A 26545-nucleotide genomic window follows, 5' to 3' on the forward strand; every position below is an offset into this window, starting at 1 on the left:
TCGCTGACGTAGTTGATGCATGTGATCGATCCCAATTGCGTAGATCGATGCTCATGATATCAGTCACTAGATTGTCTGGTCCAGACTCGATTACTTACATTGGTGTATACTTTCTTTTGCCCGGTAGGTTATTCCGTTCAAAGGACAGTGCACACTGCATGAGTGACAGAATTACCTACACAGAGGAGCCGATTAACCCATGGCAACTATTCCGAGGCTGTGACTGAATCGCCTACACATAATAAAACAGCAAAACCATGGCAACTATTCCGGGGTTGTGACAGAATCGCCTTCACATAATAAAACAGTAAAACCGTGGCAACTTTTCCGGGGTTGTGACTGAATCGCCTACACATAATAAAACAGTAAAACCGTGGCAATTATTCCGGGGTTGTGACAGAATCGCCTACTCATTATAAAACAGTAAAACCATGGCAAGGATTCTGGGGTTTGTGACAGAATGCGATAAACGTAAATAATGAGTTAAGAAGCATTCATGAGTTATAACTTTTGTAAAGTTGCGAGGTATCTGTATTCATAACGTAATTGTTTAATAATTGTTTCGTACAAAGTGGCATGTTCTTATCACGAAAGAATTCGCCTGAACCAATACTCAAGGCACCGAAATATATCCTTTTCCTGTCTGAGTACAAATTTTAACACTCTGAATCTGGGTTGTAGTTTTCAACATACATTCCAGTACGTTTCGGTATTCATTTCGTGGAACAAAAATGGCAAGACTATCGTCACAACTTGGAATGCTCCTCCTTACACCAGAGCTGTGGCACTGACAAAAATAAAATTAAATAAATTTATACTGAATATTAGCCTGGGAACAAACTTTTGGATGGACGAAAATAAGACATAGAGAAACCGATGTCAGGAAATTAGTTTTTAATATCAAATACTGAATAATCACAACTGAGGTATCTTGCCACTGCATATGTCTGTCTCTAAAGGTGAATACGTCCATAGGCAATGAACTGTCCATACAAGCGGTTAATATAATGCAAAGCAAATTGATCATTTTACTATTAAGATACGCTAATGTATTTGGTTTTTATTTCGATCCTCCCTGGCTGAAAGGCCAGCAATAAAAATACGCAAGAAATAAAATGTAAAAAATATTCGTGTCCCATATATAACACAGGAATCACATATGGTATTGATTATTAATACTGATCAATGATGTGGTTAGTTCTGGTGTCTAACTGCAATGGGAAGGGACTGTGAGTGTTAAGATGACACTACAAGATAAATATAAAATCTCGATTGCCGATTCCTTTGGGCGTACAAGGCAGAATAGTGGTGAAAAGGGATATGATTGGATTTCTGCAGTGATTCCGCAATTTACAGACAGAACGTCGCACTGTTGTACTCCTGCAGACAATTATGAAGCTATTATATCCATTTTAAGTATATTCATCGAGTCATCTTGATTGAAGTATGTCGCAAATGCAACTTTGTATAATGTTTTTGCGCTGTGTGGGAAATAAGGGAGAGGTCTTCCGACACAAGGAATATTCCAATATCACGCCATGTGGCACCTAAGAATGGGCTTCACAGAATCAAACCAGGATTTGAGGCGTGACGAACGGACGCTTTAACCACGAGGCCACCACACCTCTACTTATTGAAACAGCCCTCTTGACAATGAAATTGCAAAGAATACGATGGCCCTCAACTACTCAAGTCCAAGTAAATCTACGATATCTCTTTGAGCAGACTGCCGCAAAGCGGTGATAAAGTTGTCCTTTGTGCTAGGCCGAGTCTTAAGAACCTGTAACACAAAACGACTCTTTGCTTTCTTGTTCATCTCATGGAAGGAACATTGTTCCGCGTCTGATATATTTCCACCCTGAAACAAATGATCAGCAATTGGATCGGGTTCAAGTCTGTCTAGTAGTTGAACATAGTTCGTGCGGATCTTCTCGGCAAACGAGGAAACTGGGACGGGACCTCCAATGGGTTCATTCTGGTTATCTATTGGCCCCAGTCCTCCAATTCGTGCAAGATGTGACGTGAGATTGTCAATCAGTTGAAACGACATAGCATCTTGAGGAATGGGTGAAGGAGGAGGTTCGCAGCTCTCAGGACCAGAGGAGCCACCTGTTGGTTGGCCTTGAGGACAACAATGACCAGCGGTTGGACCACTCGCTTCAGTGTCCCCTCCACCAAACTGTCCCTGGTCCTTCCTTGGGACTGGGATGGGCGGCCGTTTATCTAAACTGTCTCCTTGTTTCTGCACATGTTGCTGATTTTTTGCGTTGGGTGTAGGGTCTACCCTGCTGTTTCCAACTATATCGTGGCGCTTTGGCAACGTCAGAGATGGGTCGGGAAAGATGTCTGGTAGTCTTGCGTCCACAGTAACGTCAGGAATCTCAATGTATTCCCGTTCAGGTAAATCAGTTTTGATAAGGGATGGCACTTTAGGAAATCCTCTTGCGCCTGCTGTGCAGGGTGGAGTATCACTGGGGTCAGGAATAGGCTGCAGGTATGGGTTATCTTCTGTCAGGCGCAAGGCAGTGAGGTAGGTATCATCTGAAATGACAGTCAAGGATTTGGGTCTTAAACAACCAATGACAACCAAATATCTAGCGTCAACTGCGAGGCATCATGAGTGGTTGATTTGTGATAATTATTCTGTTTTACAAAAAATAATTACTTCTCAGTTCTCGCCACCCAATATTTCGTTATAATGCCTCTGACGAACAGAATGACGTACTGGGAATAATCACGTGTATAACACACCAACACATTAGCCTTTAATACACCTGGAAACATACTGAGCACCACTCCTTCATTGTCACATATTCCGTGCTTCCATGCATTGTTTGAACTATCAACATATTGACCGTTAATGCCTCCGATTACCTCCGATACGTGATGGAAATTTTGTGTAGGAACACTGCGTTTCTCCGGACGGTCACAAAGATTGGGTTATGATGCCAAGTTGCAGTGGAGGTAACATCTTCCCGGGGCAAAGGAGTTAACTGACTGAAAAAGTCCATTTGGAAACTCTCTTGCCTTCAGAAGATGGGGAAGCAATTGAAATGGTAGTCGAATAACTGTAGCCGTGGAACGGTTACAAAATAATCGATTCAATGATACGATTGAAAATGGAATTATAATGTAGAGGTGCAAACCTAATTTCCAGGTGTATATATGCTACGTATTGTTTTATAGTACGTTTGGCAATATTAACTCTTGGACTAATTCCTTAGAGTAGTTGTTTTAAAAAATTGTTCTCAATCAGTTTTGCATTACAACCAAGTCTCAATCCGTAATGGCAAGATTAGTCACCTTCTTCTGGAAGTGTTGATTCAATTACGACCTTCACACGAAAGAGTTCCACGTAGAGATACAGGGGTCGATTAAGGTCAAGGCCAGGGTCACTTATGGCTTGCCTTGTTTCCTTCGTCTGCACCGAGTAGACAATCTCCCCTGCCTCGCTAAGTCGAATCTGTATAGTACCCTTTTTGTCCACTTTTATTCCTTCTGGAGGGTAGAGGGACGAATCGGGACTGACTTCTAATTTTTGGAGCTGTAGCTGGGTTCCATTCAGGTTAGACACGAAAAGTTTGACATAGGTCCAGCTCGCGTTATCTTTGGGAGAAATGTGAAGGTCGATTACCTCCCCTGGAGCCAACGCTCTATCTGTGCAGCAGCGTGCGCTGAGGTTACTTTGCTTCAGACTTGCACGCTTCCCTTGTTCTTCGAGAATCATGTTCGAACCGCATGCCTTGTCAAAACAGATCGTTTTCTTTTTGCTATCTGCAAAATATAATTCAGAAGTAATTTTGTGATCCCAAGCAAGCCATACATTTCGTTATGATTTCACATGCTTGAGTTATGTGCCAGATCCATTGGACCTTCATATTAAAATATAAAGATATAGAATACTGGACCTCAATATGTGTGTATCAGTTTAGTTTACAAACGGTATAAAAAATATTGGCAGGAGTCGAAAAGCTAAATTTCAGACAGCCACGGTTTCCTGATTTCTAGTTTTAAAATAAATTGGTTATGCGCAGTGAACACGTTACAGGGTAACCGCATTAATCAAAATGGTTGGGTTGCAGTAGCACTTAGTCCGGAGTTTTGTGTATCCCATGGTTTGTGGGGTGAGGGAAAATTGGGTTTAACGTCGCGTCAAAGATTATTGTGCTTATATAGCGAGGTGCATGCACGTGTGTGTGTGGCTGCTTGTACTAGTCCGGACTGATGCCGATTTATAGTGCTAGCTCACTCAGATACCATGCCGCAGTTTAACATGAATACCCCACTCAGACACAGTCAATCTCATTAAAATCAGATCAAAACAAAGATCTGAGGAGAACTCATTACGGGTCACGTCAGAACGACCTTTCGCGAACGTTGACCGACCACTGAAATGACAAACAAGAAGTCGACATCAGCCAATTGAAAAGCAGATTTCTCAAGCGTTATGGCACTCGTTTCAACCTGCCGACTTCCATTTCAGATTACGCTTGAAAAATATGTTGACACAGTTCTCGATATAAATTTTGAAAACTGAACAAACGAACATTCCGGAATGTCTAATATATGGTTGAGATTGTATGACAGTGCTTCCCACCAACTGTGCAACGCCTCCTCCGTTCAAACGTTTATCCCACGGAAATGAGAGATAATTTTGACGGAATCAGTCGTACGATCCGTAACTGTCGTTCGGAATACCCCGTGTTAACGTTTTGGAGGCTGCATGATTAGAAAACACATTTCGACAGTCTCTTTCATGATCTGGTAAGCGACGCTTTGATGGGGCAGGTGAAAGGTCGTTCTGACCCGTAATGGGATGTCCTCAGATCTTTGTTAAGCGATAGCGAGAACTAAGATCTGATTTAAATGAGATTGAGACACAGTATACGGACTCCGAGCCGACCAGTCATTGTTTTAACCCCTTAAGCCGAGCGCCAGACAGGGTAACAACAAGTACCATCTTTTAGCGTCTTTTGGTATGACGCGCCCGGGTATCGAATCCTGGACCTTCCGCTCTCCGGGCGGACGCTCTACCACTAGACCACGGAGGCGGTCCCATGGTTTGAACGAAGATCCAATCAGTGGGTGAGAGTGATTCTGTTTGTGAGAATGAGTGGATGGGTTGGTTGAAGAGTGACTGATCCTGTGGAGTTGGGGCGGTGGGTCTCTGAATAGCATGAGTTAGTAAACAAATTGGTTCATCACAGTAATGATATAACGTGCATATACTGTTGCAGCGCCAGCTAGTGAAACATGGTAACAGTATCCAGTGGTCGACTGCGTAAGCATCAACCCGATGTATGATGTTACTCCAAATCAGCCATGTGGCATCTGTGAGTCGAAATGTCCAGGTCGTCAACCACTCACGTACTACTTATATTCTATCCGTGAAGAATGCTTGCCGCAAGATGCGACTAACGCGATCGGGTGGTCAGGCTCGCTGACTTGGTTGATGCATGTCATCGTATCTAAGTTTCATGGATCGATGCTCATGATGTCAATCACTGGATTGTCTGGTCCAGACTCGATTGTTTACAGACCGCCGTCTTATAGTTGGAATGTTGCTGAGTGCGGCGTTACACAACAAACAGACAAACAAACAAACTACTCATAGTCAGCTGCTATTGGACAAACAACCGGTTGTTGATACCGGGTTAGATTTATCTTCCCGAAGCAAATGAGTTAACTGACTATACAAGTCCAGTTTCCACCCTTGCTGAACTAGGCTGGTATTATGGAATTACTTTGGGCTGGACTAACGAGTCTATATGCATAGTCCAATCACATTCGCGCAACGAAATCTAATTCCGATTTTTAAACTGCCATGCAGATATCGGTCGATTGCAGCATTTGCAAAGCATGTGTTTGTCAACAGATATTTTCCAAATCTTTTCATGTTTTAAATCAAGATGCTCGCGTGATGCACTTCGCGATGTAAGACCCGTTTCATTACAATATAGATCTTCATTATCGATTAGATCGTCTTGACCGGGCGCGGCCATTTTGTTTGAGGCAAATGCAAGTGATACGAGATGCGGAATCTGATTGGTCTATAGGAGAGGCAAGGAAGGTACATAACTCGTATTATTACCCATACGGGCAAGAAGAACTCGTGTAATAACTTTTGGATATTTGCACATGTGCATTTTGGTGATTCTCGGTGTTCATTGGCTGGTTAAATGTCTACGCTATTTCATTGGCTGACACTGATTGCCGGATCTACTTTTGAGCTTTCACATTTCATTCACAAACCACACGTTCTTTCATTCATGAATTATATGCTGTCGTCGTTCTCGCAAATGCGTGACTTTGACTAGAACAATATACAGTATCTTTTTCCAAATAAAAACAAAGTACCAATATTGTATTACTGTAACATCTCTTTAATGCACAATCATTTAACAATCGATCAAATTTCCATGCACAACTTTGATACGTCTGCTTTGTTTGTAAACAAACATGGCTGCCCACTTGACACCGATAAAGGTTAGTGACCTGGTCAAAATTGATGGCGATCTCACTGGACGTGTAATACAGATAGTTCAACCACTTAATACCTTCAATGTCTATGTGGTGAAGACTCTGTTTGGCGAAATGCAAGTTCCCCGATTCCGATTGAGATTACTACCCGAAACTGTGTCAAATGCACCACCGTCACGTCCGTCTAGTCCGTCCTTTGGCCTACCCCAAGCAGTCGTGGATGACTTAATGAGTGATGACTTTTTCGATCCCCCCACACAAAACAATTCTACAAACTTTGCAATAAAGGAAATTGATATTGATGACTTTTTGGCAAGTAATGAAAATGAAAATACCATGAAGAAAACAAAACTTGACCTGAAGTTTGTTCACAGTTTTTTAGAGCAAAGTTTTCAAGAAACAAGGAAAGTTGAAGAAATCCCACCCAGTGAACTCAATATTCTCTTGTGCAGGTTTTTCATATCCGCCAAAAAGTCGGATGGAACAGAATACGAACCATCGACAATAAAAGGGATAAAGGCCAGTGTTGAGCGTTATCTGAAGAGATATGACTATAAACACTCGTTGTCAGACTCCGTGCATTTCATTAAACTTCGAGAAGTTTTAAAATCTAAACAAAAATCCCTGAAAAAGCAAGGTAAAGGCAACTTACCCCAGCGGGCCGATCCCGTTTCAGATATTGAACTAAATAAACTCCGTGAACCTGGACAACTTGGCACAAGTACACCTGATGCAATCTTAAACACGTTATGGTGGAACAACACCATCTACTTTGGTCTGCGTTCTGCCACCCCTCACAGGCGCATGCAATGGGGCGATGTCATTCTCAATAAAGATACTGAAAACAATGAGTATCTGCAGTATATTGAGAGACAATCGAAAACACGTCAGGCTGAGGGGGCACGTGACGTTGCCCCTAAGGCATGGGCACAACCTGGTGATTTGTGCTGTCCGGTAGCTGTCTATAAACGGTACCGTGACCTGCGACCCGCAAATTACTGTGATGATGATCACCCCTTTTACCTTGCAACCAACACACAATTTGGGGTCAAATCTGGAGACACATGGTTTAAACGCCAGCCTGTTGGTCGTAATAAGCTGGGTTCCATAATGAAAAGGATGGCCGTCAGGGCAGGGTTGTCAGCTGACAAACGTTTAACAAATCACAGTGCAAGGAAAAGGATGATTCAAACTCTCTCTGACAATGGCGTTCCCGCACATCAGATCATGCAGGTGTCTGGTCACAAAAACATCCAGTCCATCAATCATTACTCCAAAATAAATGAGCACCAGCATCACAATATTAACAACATCCTTGCACATTCCAGCACCTCAAACTCCACTGTAGCCATGCGAAATTCCCAAGTTCTTGAATCACATGTTGATAGATCTCACGACATGCCACAAGCCCACCATGTGTCACTAAGTACATCACAACAGAACCGAGTTTCACATGACACGAAATGTGAAGCAGTTCACACACTTTTCGCTGGGCCGATCTATGGTGGGGTATTTAACATTACAATTTCCCCAAACGACACTGGGGCTACCGTCAGACAACCAAGTCCAAAACGACGAAGAATTAACGTCATTCATTCCGATTCTGATTCCGATTAGTCCCAGGTTATCATACATCCAGACAGATTCTGCATAGAATCGATGATAGATGTAAACATCCTGCTCCCAGTTCAGCCATGCGCGCTTTGAAACTTCGGTCGAGATCTAGGTCAAACATCTCGCACTGCGACTGACTTGATTCTTCTTGTATGACATTCCCATCTGTTTTCGTGACACACATGTTCTTTAACTATTGACTTTGCGACTTTGTTTAGCCAGTTTTCATTGTTGTTGAAGATGACAGTTTAAAATACTGACATATTGAGCGAAATTCGTCGGTAACAGCATCGGTACATTTCTCGGCACCTCTTGCTTCCGGGACTGTTTGCAACGGTCTGACCTAGCTTTGACTGTTTTGTAAATTTATTTGTGTCTGATAACTAAAAGTTTAATCAGTAACATGTATTATCAATTGTTATAAATTGTTGTTAAACAAAGTCGTGAGTTTGCAGTTTTTAATGAGAATTCTCCATTTTTTTCTGGTACTACATAGCATATCGTTTGAATTTGACTTGGTAAGAGTGAAGCGGCTAGCAGTAAAAAGCCGCTTGTTTTCCTGCGGATGAATACATTGGAGATGGCCGGGTGGAGCTCGCTTAAATAGCAACACGATGCAGCACATTTTAACAACGTAAATGATCAAAATTGAGTATGGGTAATAATTAGAATAACCCACTCGATACGGGTGATTACGGAAAATATGGCCCTCGTGAAATTAACGTTCTCAGTTCCTCGCTAAAGCTCGGAACTGAGAACGTTAATTTCACTCGGGCCATATTTTCCGTAATCACCCGTATCTCGTGGGTTATCCTCTAAATAGCCACTGGTGGCGCTACGATCGTGCCCAGGAATTCCAGCCTAGTTCGGCAAGGGTTGAAACTTTTAAAGTCAGTTAACTCTCTTGCCTCGGGAGGATGGGTTAGAATAGGTGCGCAGGGATTGTTTTGAAAAAATGCATTTGTTTCAGAAAATACTGTAAAAATCATGTTGCCTCATGTTTTACTCCACAAAAATGTTCCTGGGCATGCTAGATGTCCTGAAGAAGCTTGGCCTGAAAATATATAGTGTTATTTTAAAAAATTCCTTACCTGATGTCATATCAATAACAATGTCACCGAACTCTATTGCGAAGAAAACAAACAGATCCTGTCCGGCAACGCCGCAGGTATGTGTTTCCGTCTTGTCCTTTATCTCGCGAGAAAACGTGACCTCTCGCGTCTTTGAGCGAGACAGGGTAATTCCAGTCGTTTCCTTCTTGAAACGGAATTGGGTCCAGTGGGCGTTTCTTTCGACCTTTGTTATTTCCATATTCTGAAAATTAGCAGCGTCGGGTTTGAAAGACAGGAGGCCCAGAAGGACATGTCCACTGCCTGAGAGTTTGAAGGTCAATTTCTCGCCTTTCTGGAGGGAGCGGCTCGTGCAGCACGTGCCACAGTGACAGCTGAGGTTCCATTGCGCACTTTTCCCGTGCTGTTCGAGTTCAACATTCTGCCCGTGCGTTGTGGAAAAACGGAGAGCCGTGATTCGAGGCGGATCTGTAATGAAAAGTTGATTGCAGGTTAACAATGAAATAACTGTTTCTTTTCTGTACGTATTTCACGGGTTGTTTTCACCACGTTCCAACATCGCCCGTGAAGACATTCGACCGATACGTGTTTGGGTCGCTATTTTAAACCAGCGAATCAGGACTGATTCAAGCCAGGAGGAAACCAGATCAGATGTCTTCAGAGCTAGTAAGTTGGGTTTAACGCCGCTTTTAACAGTATTCCAGTTATATCACGGCGTGTCAGCTTAATGTGGGAGGAAAGCCCGAGGTGATGCAGGTCACAGACGTTTACCACTTCGGTGAAACCCACGAGCCCGGGTATGGTGCTGACATACCTAGAAACATAATCGGGGCGAACCGAGATTCGAATCCACAATCATAGGTTTCTGGCGTGCCCAAGGGACGCAACTCTGCACACCGAATCGCGGCGCTTTTAGACGACTGGGCCACCTGGCCCCCTGTCCTCAGATCAATGAGCGATAATATTTTCATGTAAGATGTGCTATACTGGGCATCTGTCGCAGTTATTGCGTCGTTTTCCGGCTATGGTAGAGTTTGCACGTGCTCATTTGACCCCTTTGATATATGAATGGTCCCATTGCACCAGTACACTTAACAGACACGGAATACGTTTACGCCAAACGCCGCCATTTGTGAGTGAGTGAGAGAGTTGGGTTTAACGCCGATTTGAGGCAGCTCAATGTGAGAGGAAAGTCCGAAGTGATGCAGGTCTCCGACATTTACAACTTTGGTGAAACCCACGAGTAGGGGTATTGTACTGACAAACCTACGATCACAGGTTTCTGGCGTGTTCAAGGGAAGCAACTCCACACAGCAATCGCGATTAGACGATTGTGCCCCCGTTGCCGTGTGTATTTATGGGTGATGGAGGATGAAGTACTGATAATGTTTGTTTTCGTGTGTTCCCCATGTCCAGAATATATCCCGAAGTTTGTTTGTTTGTATGTTTGTTTGTTGTTTAACGCCGCACTCAACAATATTCCAGCTATATGACGGAGGTCTGTAATTAATTGAATTAGTATGGTTTTACGCCGCTTTTAGCAATATTCCAGCAATATCACGGCGGGGGACACCAGAAATGGGTTTCAAACATTGTACCCATGTCGGGAATCGATCCGGGTCTTCGGCGTGACGAGCGAACGCTTTAACCACTGGGCTACCCGACCGCCCCTGGAGGTCTTTAAATAATCAAGTCTGGACTAGACAATCCAGTGATTGACATCATCATTGATTGATTGTTTGTTGTTTAACGCCGCACTCAGCAGTATTCCAGCTTTTTGACGGCGGTCTGTAAATAATCGAGTCTGGGCCAGACAATCCAGTGAATGACATCATTAGCATCGATCAACGCAATTGGGATCGATGACATGCATCAACCATGTCATCGAGTCTGACCACCCGATCCCGTTAGTCGTCTTTTACGACAAGCATAGTCGCCTTTTAACGGCAAGCTTGGGTTGCTGAAGACCTATTCTACCCAGGATCTTCACGGGTCTATCCCGAAGTAGAACCTGTGAGAGCAACCATTTGATTTTCAACATTTATTTTCAAATCGAACCACTCGTCGCAATATGACTGAAATAATGCCGATGCAACGTTAAATTTTAACTCGCTCATCATGAAGCCCACGTGCACTGGAAAAATACATATTCCTCGAATTGTGTGTCATGGGTTGGGATAATGTGTCAATTAAATATTACACTTCCTTATTATTATTTATTAAAAACAAAACAATTGAGCGCCTGCTAATTAAGGAATGACTAATGAAGCTCCTAAACATTAAACATATAGGTGTATGAGTAAGACAACGCCATACTAAAATGAGTAACGCGATACTATTGAGATATATGTATAAATACAGCATTAGTTGGAAATGTTCCTGTACCCTCCTCTACCGCTGATTACCAAATGGGCCAAAGTTGACTTTTGACATTAATGTATTGCCATTAGACCATGGGCAGTTGCAATGCATCGCTAGTTCGACCAAGCACTACACTTCTTGTCAGTACCATGCCTGTGCCCCTTCCCGGGGTTTACCATAGCGGTAGACGTCTGAGACCTGCATCGCTCGGGATTTCCTCCCACAGTAATGTAGATAGCAGGGGCGGTATTCCTAAACATTATTAGAATATTCTTAAGAATACAGTAAACTACGGTTATAACGAACTCAAAGAGGCCACTAATTTTAGTTCGTTATAACCGTTGTTCGTTAAAAGCATATATACAGCATAACTACAGAAAATAGTCGGGACAAAAAAGTAAGTTCGTTATATCCGTCAGTTCGTTATAAGTGAGTTCGTTATAAACGTAGGTTACTGTACTCTTAACTCGCTAAGAAAATTCTTAGGTAAGTGTTACACTTAGGGGTGCGGTCATAATGACTCTGAGAGTAACGTTTAGCTCGGACATTGGTCGTACCCAGGGAAATCCCTGTGAAAACGCAAAATTAACTTTAATTGAAATTAAAAATTATGTTGTTGTTTTTTGGCTCAAGTCCATCTACAAACACATCGAATGAGATTCGAACCCGTGAGTCGACATCGTTGTGCTTGATTATCTCATGTCTAAATACCCAGAACAACTTAATTTGTGTGACCACAAAAACTCGAATATCCGTTTCCACAGTGCCTCAGTATAGAACTGAAGTTGTCGTTAAACCCACCTTACCCTGTCACTCGCTCACTGTCATAGCCACCCTACCCTAACCCCAGCCGCGACCCCCCTTCACCACCCTGATCCCCTACCCCTACAAATCTGAGTGCAATGTACACAACTCGCAGTCATGTCCATGTACCAAGTCTGTACGAACATTGGCTTAACCGGGAGACCCGTGAATAGTCGGGTGAGAATAGGTCTTCAGCAACCCCTGCTTGTCATAAGAGACGATTCTGCTTGTCGTAAGAGGCGACAAACTGGATCGGGTGGTCAGGCTCGTTGACTTTGTTGATGCATGTCATCGTACCCATTGCATTGATAGATGCTCATGATATCAATCACTGGATTGTCTGGTCTAAAATCGATTATTTACTGACCGCCTCATATAGCTGGAATATAGCTGAATGCGGCGTTTAACAACAAATAAACATAAACGGCTCAACCAGGGAGGTAAACATGTGGCTATAGTTGGGTCATCGGTTCATTCAGGACGTTCAGTGTTTAAACTGAACACATCATAAATGAAAAAGGTAAAAATAAAGTAGTTTTGAATGAAGACAAATAAACATTTCAATTTTCTCTACAGGTTTTACTCTGTCACATTAAACGTGCGGAAATATTTGAAAATCTGCTGTCGATAATTTCCTTTTTTTTTTCCTTCCTTGTTAAAACAAGTGCTTTTGTCGTTAAGAAAATACTTCAACGAAATAGCGATGAATGATTTGTTCACAGTATATTGACAGCTCATCAATCTTCCTTAAAAGGATGTGATGATGTTTGTTGTTTAACGCCGCACTCAGCGATTTTTCCAGCTATATGACGGCGGTCTTTAAATAATCGAGTCTGGACCAGACAATCCAGTGAATGACATCATGAGCATCGATCCACGCAATTAGGATGCGACCACATGCATCAACCAAGTCAGCGAGTCAGAGCACCCGATCCCCTTAGTCGCCTTAAACGGCAAGCATGGGTTGCTGAAGACTTAGTCTATACCGGATCTTCAGGGGTCAGATCATACTCTAAAGGAACAAGAAAAGAGATGCACGCCTGATGTATTTGAGTAGTATGTGTACTGTAATGTGCATATTTATTATGCGCCAAATCTACACCCTAAAGCATACTCAAAGAGCTACATTATTACCTCAACTGATTAGCGTTCACTCGATTTTACCGCCTCCTTTGTCTAATGGTAGAGCGTCCGCCCGATCGCTTCATACCAAAAGACGTTAAAAGATGGTACTTTTTGTTACCCTGTCTGGTGCTCGGCATTAGATACCAGGACTCGTCGGCTCGGAGTCAGTATACTGTGTCTGAGTGGAGTATTCGTGTTAAACTGCGGCATGGTATCTCAGTGAGCTAGCACTATAAATCGGCATCAGTCCGGACTAGTACAAGCAACCACACACATACATCGTGCATGCACGTCGCTATATAAGTGCAATAATCTTTGACGCGACGTTAAACCCATTTCACCTCACCTCACTCGATTTTCATATTTGGCTATATGGGGAATACACACCCCAAGCTTCATGTGAGGGGTTAACAGTGACATTCCCGTCTCATCCGACTGGGTATCCATTCACAAGTCAACAGAGGCATATTTGAACAAAGTCACTTCCCTAAGAAGACACTATATGTGTTACATGTGCTTCAGGGATGGTAAAGTTAACGCCCAACACACCATCCTCATTCCTTGAGGCGCTTGCCATTGTGATGACTCGACCCTTGTTTCTCTTGCAGATCACTTTCCTCTATACGATGTTTGAGTACTGCAGCTTGATTACTCGCGTATATTGTGTAGATTATGTCACACGACTCTGACTACGGGGGGTCACTCAGAAACCAGTTTGTTTGCCAGGTACACAATGGAATCGGGACAATGAATGTTTACCCTTGTAACGTAGGGTAAAGTCTATTTCTGTCACTTGTATTCAGGATTCATACAACAAAGTACCAAAGATGTACAAAACAATCGTATAGGTACAACACGTGTAATATATGTTTAGATAGTCGCTTTGTTAACGTGGGTCCAGTCGTAGAAGTAGTAGTGTTGGGCCACAACATGAACAGTGAAACCCCGTTTATCCAGACATCCCACCTTACGGGCCTTTTGTGAACATAAATTTATAGATTTGTTTGTTTGTTTGTTTGTTCGTTAACGCCGCACTCAGCAATATTCCAGGTATATGACGGCGGTCTGTAAATAATCGCGCTTGGACCAGACAATCCCGGGATTGACACCATGATCTTCGATCCACGCATTTGGGATCGATGACATGCATCAACCAAGTCAGCGAGCCTGACCACCCGATCCCGTAAGTAGATTCATAGCTAAAAGGGCTTTACATACATATATATATATATATATATATATATATATATATATATATACTGAATATTTCATTGGGAACGGATTAGCTTGGTTTCTCAGCTAATTAATACTGGCCTAGAATACCAACTGATACATTGCCAAGCTATTTTGTGTCTTGTTTAACGCTCACTCAGTAATATTCTAATTCTACGACGGCGGACTGATAACAAGAGGCTTCAGAAGATAACAAATTCCCCCTTCTCCCCACAATAACAAGAGACCGCCTCCGTGGTCTAGTGGTAAACCGTCCGCCCGGAGAGCGGAAGGTCCGGGGTTCGATCCCCGGCCGCGTCATACCAAGAGCCGTTAAAAGATGGTACTTGTTGTTACCCTGTCTGGCGTTCGGCATTAAGGGGCTAAAACAAGGACTGGTCGGCTCGGTGTCAGTATACTGTGTCTGAGTGGGGTATTCATGTTTAACTGCGGCATTGTATCTAATTGAGCTAGCACTATAAATCGGCATCAGTCCGGACTAGTACAAGCAGCCACACAAACACACACACGCACATGCAGTCGCTATATAAGTGCAATAATCTTGGACGCGACGTTAAACACTATTTCACCTCACCTCACCTAACACGGAATGACCACGGGGTTAGTGCACCTGCATACACAATATTTGAATTTGGGTGCACCTGTCGTTCAAACAGCATAAATTCATTTGTTATATCGGTTAGCACTGAGAGGAACCCATACTGGACGTTGTTTCGCTCACATGAAGATCGGGGGCAGGGGTGGCCATGTCGTGTCCTGTAAGACCCCGCGATTCGCTATGCAGAAACCTATGTTCGTTGGTTCGATTCCCAGATTTAGCTAATGATGTTTCTCGGTTTGTCAGCAATATGCTACGGAAGCCTTTTACGGCCATTTGTTTTTTAATATTTTTTCTTGAAATTTTAAGATACTAAGTTGAAATTTCAAGAAACATACTAAGTTGAAATTTCAAGACAATGATCTTGAATTTTCATAATAATAACTTGATGTTAAATTTCGAGATATTAACTTGAAATTTCAACTTATTATCTTGAAATTTCAAGATCATTATCTCCACGCACTGAGAGGAACCCATACTGGCCGAATCCACGCATTCTCGGTCTTTCTGGCATAAACCAAGTCACCGAGCCGGATCACCCGATCCATTATAGAAGAAGAAGAAGAAGAAAAACAGTTTATTTAAGTGTCCAGCGGTGTATACATAAAATTACATCAATTTATACAAGAGGTAAAATATATTAAAAGATATACATCGCCCGGCCAGCGTGGGCCTATTAGACACTAATGTTCTTAAAAGCACTGCAAGTGCTAAAATAGTTATATTGGACTGTAGTTTATTTGTTAATGGTGCACAAAATACGAGATAAAAGTATAATGCTCGTACATTTATGACAAGCATTGCCATACAATGACATGTTTTATAAAATATAAAATATACAGAGGCATACAATACTGGAATGGGTTTATGACACGTTGTTATATAACCTACGTTTGTACATGGATTTAATTACTGCAGCTACAGAATAGGATAAATTATCGCACTTCATAAGGAATGTGGTTTGATCTATAGGGGTCATGAGACAAAAATTTGGGCAAAGAGACGAGGCATACCCCCAAACATATCCTCGTTGATCTGCATAAAGATTACACGTTGTTAAGAAATGAACCTCGTCTTCGATACTGTTTGTATTACAGTGTTTACAAATACGATTATGTAAGGGGATTTTTGGTTTCAAGAAACGACCGAGTTCAATTTCAAGAGGGAGGGTACCACATCTAAATTTAGCAAATATACTACGATGTTCTCTGTTGGCTAAATCAATGACATATTTGGAGGTACTTAAATTATATTATATCACCTCTTACAACCTACGTTGGTTGCCGGGGACAAATGCTAACGGGGATCTCAATCATGATAGCCTGTTGAATGTTGTGACGTTAAAGCTATTGAAGAAACCCACTGGACTATGAAGTCGGTGTCCCGTCATCAACATTATTCGCGTGTCGTGTTACGCAATGATGTCGCCGATGGGTGGGTGTATAGCGGGGTGGACGATTGGAGTGCGTTTATACTGCACGTAGTGGTAACACGCGGAGGTTACACTGCAGTGTCTGTGTGAACCGGGAAACAAGGAGCGTAAAAGGTATGTAGTGAGTGAGTGAGTATGGTTTGACGCCGCTTTTAGCAATATTCCAGCAATATTCACACATTGTACCATGGTCGGGAATCGAACCCGGGTCTTCGGCGTGACGAGCGAACGCTTTAACTACTAGGCTACCCGACCGCCCAGAAAAAGGTATGTTATATGAGGTGTGTGTGGATGTAATATGAGGTGTGTATGGATGTAATATGAGGTGTGTATGTATGTAATATAATGTGTGTATGGATGTAATATAAGGTGTGTATGTATTTAATATGAGGTGTGTATGGATGTAATTTGAGATTTGTATGGATGTTATATGAGGTGTGTGTGGATGTAAGATGAGGTGTGTATGGATGTAATACGAGGTGTGTATGGATGTAATATGAGTTGTGTATGGATGTAATATAAGGTGTGTATGTATTTAATATGAGGTGTGTATGGATGTAATTTGAGATTTGTATGGATGTTATATGAGGTGTGTGTGTATGTAAGATGAGGTGTGTATGGATGTAATACGAGGTGTGTATGGATGTAATATGAGTTGTGTATGGATGTAATATGAGGTGTGTATGTATTTAATATGAGGTGTGTGTGGATGTTATATGAGGTGTGTGTGGATGTAATATGAGATGAATGTGGATGTAACATGAAGTGTGTACGGATGTGATATGAGGTGTGTGTGGATGTAATATGAGGTGTGTGTGGATGTAATATGAGATGCGCATGGATGTTATATAAGGTGTGTATGGATGTAATATGAGGTGTGTATGGATGTGATATGAGGTGTGTGTGGATGTAACATGAGGTGTGTACGGATGTGATATGAGGTGTGTATTGATGTAATAGGAGGTATGTATGGATGTAATATAAGGTGTGTACAGATGTGATATGAGGTGTGTGTGGATGTAATATGAGGTGTGTATGGATGTGATATGAGGTGTGTATGGATGAAATAGGAGGTGTGTATGGATGTTATATAAGGTGTGTATAGATGTAATATGAGGTGTGTATGGATGTGATATGAGGTGTGTATGGATGTAATATGAGGTGTGTATGGATGTTATATAAGGTGTGTATGGATGTAATATGAGGTGTGTATGGATGTAATATAGGGTGTGTGGATGTTATATGAGGTGTGTATTAATGTAATATGAGATATGTGTGTATGGATGTAATATGAGGTGTGTATGTATTTAATATGAGGTGTGTGTGGATGTAATATAAGGTGTGTATTTATGTAATATGAGGTGTGTATTGATGTAATAGGAGGTGTGGATGTAATATGAGTTGTGTATGGACGTAATATAAGGTGTGTATGGATTTGATTTGAGGTGTGTGTGGATTTAATATGAGGTGTGTGTGGATTTAATATGAGGTGTGAATGGATGTAATATGAGATATGTGTGGATGTAATATGAGTTGTGTATGGACGTAATATAAGGTGTGTATGGATTTGATTTGAGGTGTGTGTGGATTTAATATGAGGTGTGAGTGGATGTAAAATGAGGTGTGTATGGATTTAATATGATGTGTGTATGGATGTAATACGATGTGTGTATGGATTTAATATAAGGTGTGTATGGATGTAATATAAGGTGTGTATGGATGTAATATAAGGTATGTATGGACGTAATATGAGGTGTGTATGAATGTATAATGAGGTGTGTATGGATGTAATACAAGGTGTGTATAGATGTAATATGAGGTGTGTACGGATGTGATATGAGGTGTGTCTGGATGTAATGTGAGGTGTGTATGGATGTGATAATGAGGTGTTTATTGATGTAATATGAGATGTGTATGGACGTAATATAAGGTGTGTATGGTCGTTAAATAAGGTGTGTGTTGATTTAATATGAGATGTGTATGGACGTAATATAAGGTGTGTATGGATTTGATTTGAGGTGTGTGTGGATTTAATATGAGGTGTGAGTGGATGTAATATGAGGTGTGTATGGATTTAATATGATGTGTGTATGGATGTAATACGATGTGTGTATGGATTTAATATAAGGTGTGTATGGATGTAATATAAGGTGTGTATGGATGTAATATAAGGTGTGTTTGGATGTAATATGAGGTGTGTATGGATGTAATGTAAGGCGTGTATGGATGTAATATAAGGTGTGTAGGGATGTAATATAAGGTGTGTATGGATGTAATATAAGGTGTGTATAGATGCAATATAAGGTATGTATAGATGCAATATAAGGCGTGTATGGATGTAATATGAGGTGTCAATGGATGTAATATGAGGTGTGTATGGATGTAATATAAGTTGTGAATAGATGTAATATAAGTTGTGTATAGATGTAATATGAGGTGTGTATGGATGTAATAAAAGGTGTGTATGGATGTAATATAAGGTATGTATGGATGTAATATAAGGTGTGTATACCTCCAACATGAGGTGTGAGTGGATGTAATATCAGGTGTGTGTGGATGTAAGATGAGGTGTGTATGGATGTAATATGAGGTGTGTATGGATGTAAGATGAAGTGTGTGTGGATGTTATATGAGGTGTGTATGGATGTAATATAAGGTGTGTGTGGACTTAATATGAGGTGTGTACAGATTTAATATGAGGTGTGTAGGGATGTAATACGATGTGTGTATGGATTTAATATAAGGTGTGTTTGGATTTAATATAATATAATGTGTGTATAGATGTAAAATTAGGTATGTATAGATGTAATATGAGGTGTGTATGGATGTAATATAAGGTATGTATGGATGTAATATGAGGTGTGTATGAATGTATAATGAGGTGTGTATGGATGTAATACAAGGTGTGTATAGATGTAATATGAGGTGTGTACGGATGTGATATGAGGTGTGTCTGGATGTAATGTGAGGTGTGTATGGATGTGATAATGAGGTGTTTATTGATGTAATATGAGATGTGTATGGACGTAATATAAGGTGTGTATGGTCGTTAAATAAGGTGTGTGTTGATTTAATATGAGATGTGTATGGATGTAATATATAAGGTGTGTATGGATGTAATATAAGGTGTGCATGGATTTGATATGAGGTGTGTGTGGATGTAATATGACGTGTATGTGGATTTAATATGAGGCGTGTATGGATTTAATATGAGGTCTGTTTGGATTTAATATAAGGTGTGTATCGATGTAATATAAGGTATGTATGGACGTAATATGAGGTGTGTATGGATGCAATATGACATTGTATGGATGTTATATGAGGTGTGTATGGATGTAATATAAGGTGTGAATAGATATAATATAAGGTGTGTATAGATGTAATATAAGGTGTGTGTGGATTTAATATGAGGTGAGTATGGACGTAATATAAAGTGTGTATAGATGCAATATGAGGTGTGTATGGATGTGATATGAGGTGTGTATTGATGTAATATAAGTTGTGTGTGGATTTAATATGAGGTGTGTACGGATTTAATATGAGGTGTGTATGGATGTAATACGATGTGTGTATGGATGTAATATAAGGTGTGTATGGATTTAATATAAGGTGTGATAGATGTAATATAAGGTATGTATAGATGTTATATGAGGTGTGTATGGATGTAATATAAGGTATGTATGGATGCAATATGACATTGTATGGATGTAATATGAGGTGTGTATGGATGTAATATAAGGTGTGAATAGATGTAATATGAGGTGTGTACGGATTTAATATGAGGTGTGTATGGATGTAATACGATGTGTGTATGGATGTAATATAAGGTGTGTATGGATTTAATATAAGGTGTGATAGATGTAATATAAGGTATGTATAGATGTTATATGAGGTGTGTATGGATGTAATATAAGGTATGTATGGATGCAATATGACATTGTATGGATGTAATATGAGGTGTGTATGGATGTAATATAAGGTGTGAATAGATGTAATATGAGGTGTGTATGGATGTAATATAAGGTATGTATGGACGTAATATGATGTGTGTATGGATGTAATATGAGGTGTGTATGGATGTAATATAAGGTGTGTATGGATGTAATATAAGTTGTGTATGGATGTGATATGAGGTGTGTATTGATGTAATATAAGTTGTGTGTGGATTTAATATGAGGTGTGTACGGATTTAATATGAGGTGTGTATGGATGTAATACGATGTGTGTATGGATGTAATATAAGGTGTGTATGGATTTAATATAAGGTGTGTATAGATGTAATATAAGGTATGTATAGATGTAATATGAGGTGTGTATGGATGTAATATAAGGTATGTATGGACGTAATATGAGGTGTGTATGGACGTAATATGAGGTGTGTATGGATGTAATATGCCGTGTGTATGGATGTAATATAAAGTGTGTATAGATGTAATATGAGGTTTGTATGGATGTCATATAAGGTGTGTATGGATGTAATATTAAGTGTGTATGGATGTAATTTAAGGGGTGTATGAATGTAATATAAGGTGTGTATGGATGTACTATAAGGTGTGTATTGATGTAATATAAGGTGTGTATAGTTGCAACATAAGGTGTGTAAGGATGTAATATAAGGTGTGTATGGATGTAATATAAGGTGTGTATAGATGCAATATAAGGTGTGTATAGATGCAATATAAGGTGTGTATAGATGCAATATAAGGCGTGTATAGATGCAATATAAGGTGTGTATAGATGCAATATAAGGTGTGTATGGATGTAATATGAGGTGTGTATGGATGTAATATGAGGTGTGTATGGATGTAATATAAGGTGTGTATGGATGTAATATAAGGTGTTTATAGATGCAATATGAGGTGTGTATAGATGTAATATGAGGTGTGTATGGATGCAATATAAGCTGTGTATAAATGTAATATCAGGTGTGTATGGATGCAATATAAGGTGTGTATAGATGCAATATAAGGCGTGTATAGATGCAATATGAGGCGTGTATAGATACAATATGAGGTGTGTATAGATGTAATATGAGGTGTGTATAGATGCAATATAAGCTGTGTATAGATGTAATATGAGGTGTGTATGGATGCAATATAAGGTGTGTATAGATGCAATATAAGGCGTGTATAGATGCAATATGAGTTGTGTATAGATGTAATATGAGGTGTGTATAGATGCAATACAAGGTGTGTATAGAGGCAATATGAGGCGTGTATAGATACAATATGAGGTGTGTATGTATGTAATATAATGTGTGTATGGATGTAATATAAGGTGTGTATGTATTTAATATGGGATGTGTATGGATGTTATATGAGGTGTGTGTGGATGTAATATGAGGTGTGTATGGATGTAATATGAGGTGTATATGGATGTAAGATGAGGTGTGTGTTGATGCTATATTAGGTTTGTACGGATTTGATATGAGGTGTGTAGGGATGTAATACGATGTGTGTATGGAATGAATATAAGGTGTGTATAGATGCAATATAAGGTGTGTATAGATGTAATATAAGGTATCTATAGATGTAATATGAGGTGTGTATGGATGTAATATAAGGTATGTATGGACGTAATATGAGGTGTGTATGGACGTAATATGACGTGTGTATGGATGTAATATGACGTGTGTATGGATGTAATATAAGGTGTGTATAGATGTAATATGAGGTGTGTATGGATGTAATATAAGGTGTGTATGGATGTAATATGAGGTGTATATGGATGTAAGATGAGGTGTGTGTTGATGCTATATTAGGTTTGTACGGATTTGATATGAGGTGTGTAGGGATGTAATACGATGTGTGTATGGAATGAATATAAGGTGTGTATAGATGCAATATAAGGTGTGTATAGATGTAATATAAGGTATCTATAGATGTAATATGAGGTGTGTATGGATGTAATATAAGGTATGTATGGACGTAATATGAGGTGTGTATGGACGTAATATGACGTGTGTATGGATGTAATATGACGTGTGTATGGATGTAATATAAGGTGTGTATAGATGTAATATGAGGTGTGTATGGATGTAATATAAGGTGTGTATGGATGTAATATAAGGTGTGTATGGATGTAATATAAGGTGTGTATGAATGTAATATAAGGTGTGTATGGATGTAATATAAAGTGTGTATAGATGCAGTATAAGGTGTGTATAGATGCAGTATAAGGTGTGTATAGTTGCAATATAAGGTGTGTATACATGCAATATAAGGTGTGTATAGATGCAGTATAAGGTGTGTATACATGCATTTTAAGGTGTGTATAGATGCAGTATAAGGTGTGTATGGATGTAATATAAGGTGTGTATAGATGCAGTATAAGGTGTGTATAGATGCAGTATAAGGTGTGTATAGATGCAATATAAGGTGTGTATAGATGCAATATAAGGTGTGTATAGATGCAGTATAAGGTGTGTATACATGCAATATAAGGTGTGTATAGATGGAATATAAGGTGTGTATACATGCAATATAAGGTGTGTATAGATACAGTATAAGGTGTGTATGGATGTAATATAAAGTGTGTATAGATGCAGTATAAGGTGTGTATAGATGCAGTATAAGGTGTGTATAGATGCAGTATAAGGTGTGTATAGATGCAGTATAAGGTGTGTATAGATGCAATATAAGGTGTGTATACATGCAATATAAGGTGTGTATGGATGTAATATAAGGTGTGTATGGATGTTATATAAGGTGTGTATGGATGTTATATAAGGTGTGTATAGATGCAATATGAGGTGTGTATAGATGCAATATAAGATGTGTATGGATGTAATATAAGGTGTGTATAGATGCAATATAAGGTGTGTATAGATGCAATATAAGGTGTGTATAGATGCAATATGAGGTGTTTATAGTTGCAATATGAGGTGTTTATTGTTGCAATATAAGGTGTGTATAGATGCAATATAAGGTGTGTATGTAACATGAGGTGTGTACGGATGTGATATGAGGTGTGTATAGATGTAATATAAGGTGTGTTTAGATGCAATATGAAGTGTGTATAGATGTAATATAAAGTGTGTATAGATGCAATATGAGGTGTCCCTCTTTCCGCCAGCTTTCATTGAAAAAATATATAGGTTTAGGAAGATCATTGTCACATTGGTGTAATAATCTAAGTTTAGTTATCTTAATATATATGTTCAGGTTCAAGGAATATTACCAAGTGCACCTCTACAGTTATAGTAGATACAGATGTACCAGTGTGGATGCATTCTTTATGTATCATGCACATCTTCAGTACTGGTTGAAGGGAAAAAGCCACTTAAAAAACAATTCCTCACCATACATTTATACAGGGAAAACTTCCCATCAAATATATAAAGTAAATATGAGACGTCAAAGCCGGAGAATAACCAGTCTCAATTATCCACCGAAATACCGTCTGTCAAACTTAAAAATTGTATTCCTTAGAGTTTAGATTCATAAAATACGATATTCTCCAGATGAGATAAAACCTATTTGGATATGAGTGTTTGAATCATGGATGACTACTTGAGTCTTTCGAAAGAAGGGGGGGGGGGGGGGGGGGCTATATGTGTGGCTGTATGTATCATTAGATGGATTTAACTAAGTATTATCACATTATACAATGAATAAGACATATTCTGTAATAATGGTAGGCTCACAACGCAATTACCACGTCTCCCGGACCTAGCATTAACCGTTCATATTGCGGTATAGTCACTTCCCTCCCTATGTACAGTCACTGTTCATGTCGACAATATTTTGAACAATGTTGATTATCAGTGGCGATTTCAAAGCGCAGTTGGGATCTTGATTGTAACTAAAGTTCAGATGACTTTCACAAAAAAATACATCCTTGATACTTGTAAAAGGTCACACCTGTACGTTTTGTGATCAAGCCACAAATAGAACGTCTACATGAGACGGTAAACGTGCGAATATTACTTGACTAACCGACCATCATGTCATGCGGGTATGTGACCCGCATTCCTCCAGGTGGACGGTCAGTGTGATTGCGAGGGCTTCAAAGACAATGTTCAAAAATCAATTATGATCATAAACTTACCTTTCCCATCAGGAGGAGTTGCCATGGCTCCCTAATAAACGTTAAATTTTGTCGAGATGATTCGTCATTACATGTGACCTACATATCTCATACTTCCTTGTTGGATCACGTGACAACGACCTGTCATTGGTTTTCCAGGAATAGTCTTTATTGTCAGCTATATCCAGTATGTATGATTTTCATTTACAGGAGTGTCACGTTTGGTCGCGGTATTGGTTATAAATTCTTAACATTGATATTAATTCGTAGATCACTTCCTATAATGTTTGACCCAGCACGCTTGCCTTTGTACAATGTTGTAGGTATGTCGTTCTTCAAGCAGCAAGCAGGACCCTGCTGTGATAATAACAGACAGTACAACATGGCGATCAGCGGTGTTGAGGAGGAAAGTACATTCCCAGCCTCGCTGATAATCTCGGATCACCAGTCTTCAATAGGTCGCTCAAGTGGAACACCTGAAAGTGGATACACTGATATCGGCGACTAGAACAGCTGGATGTGGAATACGACCATTACACACCCATCCCTAACGCCAGTTACATACAAAACTCAAAACTGTCGGGTAGGGGAGAGGAGTTTATTTTGTGTATTCAGTCCATTACGATGTTTAAGTACACTTGTTTCTAGTGTACCACGCGTTCTTCTGGCCTAGTGGGGCCACGGGTGGCCCAGGCGTCTAAGGCACCGCGATTCGCTGTGCAGAGTTGCGTCCCTTGGGCACGCCGGAAACCTATGATTGTGGGTTCGAATCCCGGTTCGCCCCGATTATGTTTCTAGATTGTCAGCACCATACCCCTGCTCGTGGGTCTAACCGAAGCGGTAAACGTCTGAGACCTAAGAAGCTGACATGCCGTGATATAACTGGAATACTGAGGCGTTAAACCTAACTCACTCAATTCTGGCCTGGCGGGTGTGAAGGAATTGGGACGAAGCTATGAATTGCATGGCGTGAGCGTACATGTCAGAACAAGGTGTAAAAAATACCCAGGCAAAGAATACTTACTTTTTATGCAAATTGTGTAAATGGTGGGTGCTACCGGTAGGGCAGGACATGCTTACCCTTTTCGCGAACATCACTGATTTTCAGTGGTCCATTCCTATAATTGCCACAGCTATTTGCTCTATAATCCAATGTGGAATCTATTTCAGCAGAAAATCTGGGTTGGCCATTCTCTTGCATTGACGGGGCGGTCGGGTAGCCTAGTGGTTAAAGCGTTCGCTCGTCACGCCGAAGACCCGGGTTCGATTCCCGACATGGGTACAATGTGTGAAGCCCATTTCTGGTGTCCCCCGCCTTGATATTGCTGGAATATTGCTAAAAGCGGCGTAAAACCATACTCACTCACTCACTCACTCTTGCATTGACAATTTATTAACAGTGTTTGACAATATAAAAAAATTAGCTGCGGGAGTAATTTTGGGGTCGGGCATGTTATAATAAGTGTATTTCAACAAGCTTAAAATATACTGGACTCGACAAATTGTTTCTTGCTTGTTCGGTTGTTGTTTAACGCCGCACTCAGCAATATTACAGCTATATGACGGCGGTCCGTAAATAATCGAGTCTGGACGACACAATCCAGTGATTGACAACATGAGCACCGTTCCACACAATTGGAATACGATGACATGCATCAACCAAGTCAGCGAGCCTGACCACCCGATCCGCTAGTCGCCTCTTACGACAAGCATAGTCGCATTTTACAGCAAGCATGGGTTGCTGAAGACCTATTTTAACAAAACAAATCATTAATACTAAACGCCCGCCCAGAGAGCGGA

The 26545-nt window shown here is 40.4% G+C and overlaps 1 protein-coding gene across 1 annotated transcript; it reads right to left on the minus strand.

Annotated features, from left to right (window-relative positions):
• Positions 1-879: 879 nt before the first annotated feature.
• Positions 880-24891, minus strand: LOC124113593. Its single transcript, XM_046474027.2, has 4 exons — positions 24767-24891; positions 9186-9632; positions 3304-3774; positions 880-2541 (listed from the first exon to the last, which is right to left on the minus strand). The coding sequence occupies exons 1-4, from the start codon at positions 24789-24791 to the stop codon at positions 1685-1687; spliced, it is 1800 nt and encodes a 599-aa protein (XP_046329983.2). The 5' UTR covers positions 24792-24891; the 3' UTR covers positions 880-1684.
• Positions 24892-26545: the final 1654 nt, after the last annotated feature.

This window comes from Haliotis rufescens, unplaced genomic scaffold, assembly GCF_023055435.1.
Source record: "Haliotis rufescens isolate VD_foot unplaced genomic scaffold, xgHalRufe1.0.p SCAF_9, whole genome shotgun sequence".
In the NCBI taxonomy this organism is placed as follows: domain Eukaryota; kingdom Metazoa; phylum Mollusca; class Gastropoda; order Lepetellida; family Haliotidae; genus Haliotis; species Haliotis rufescens.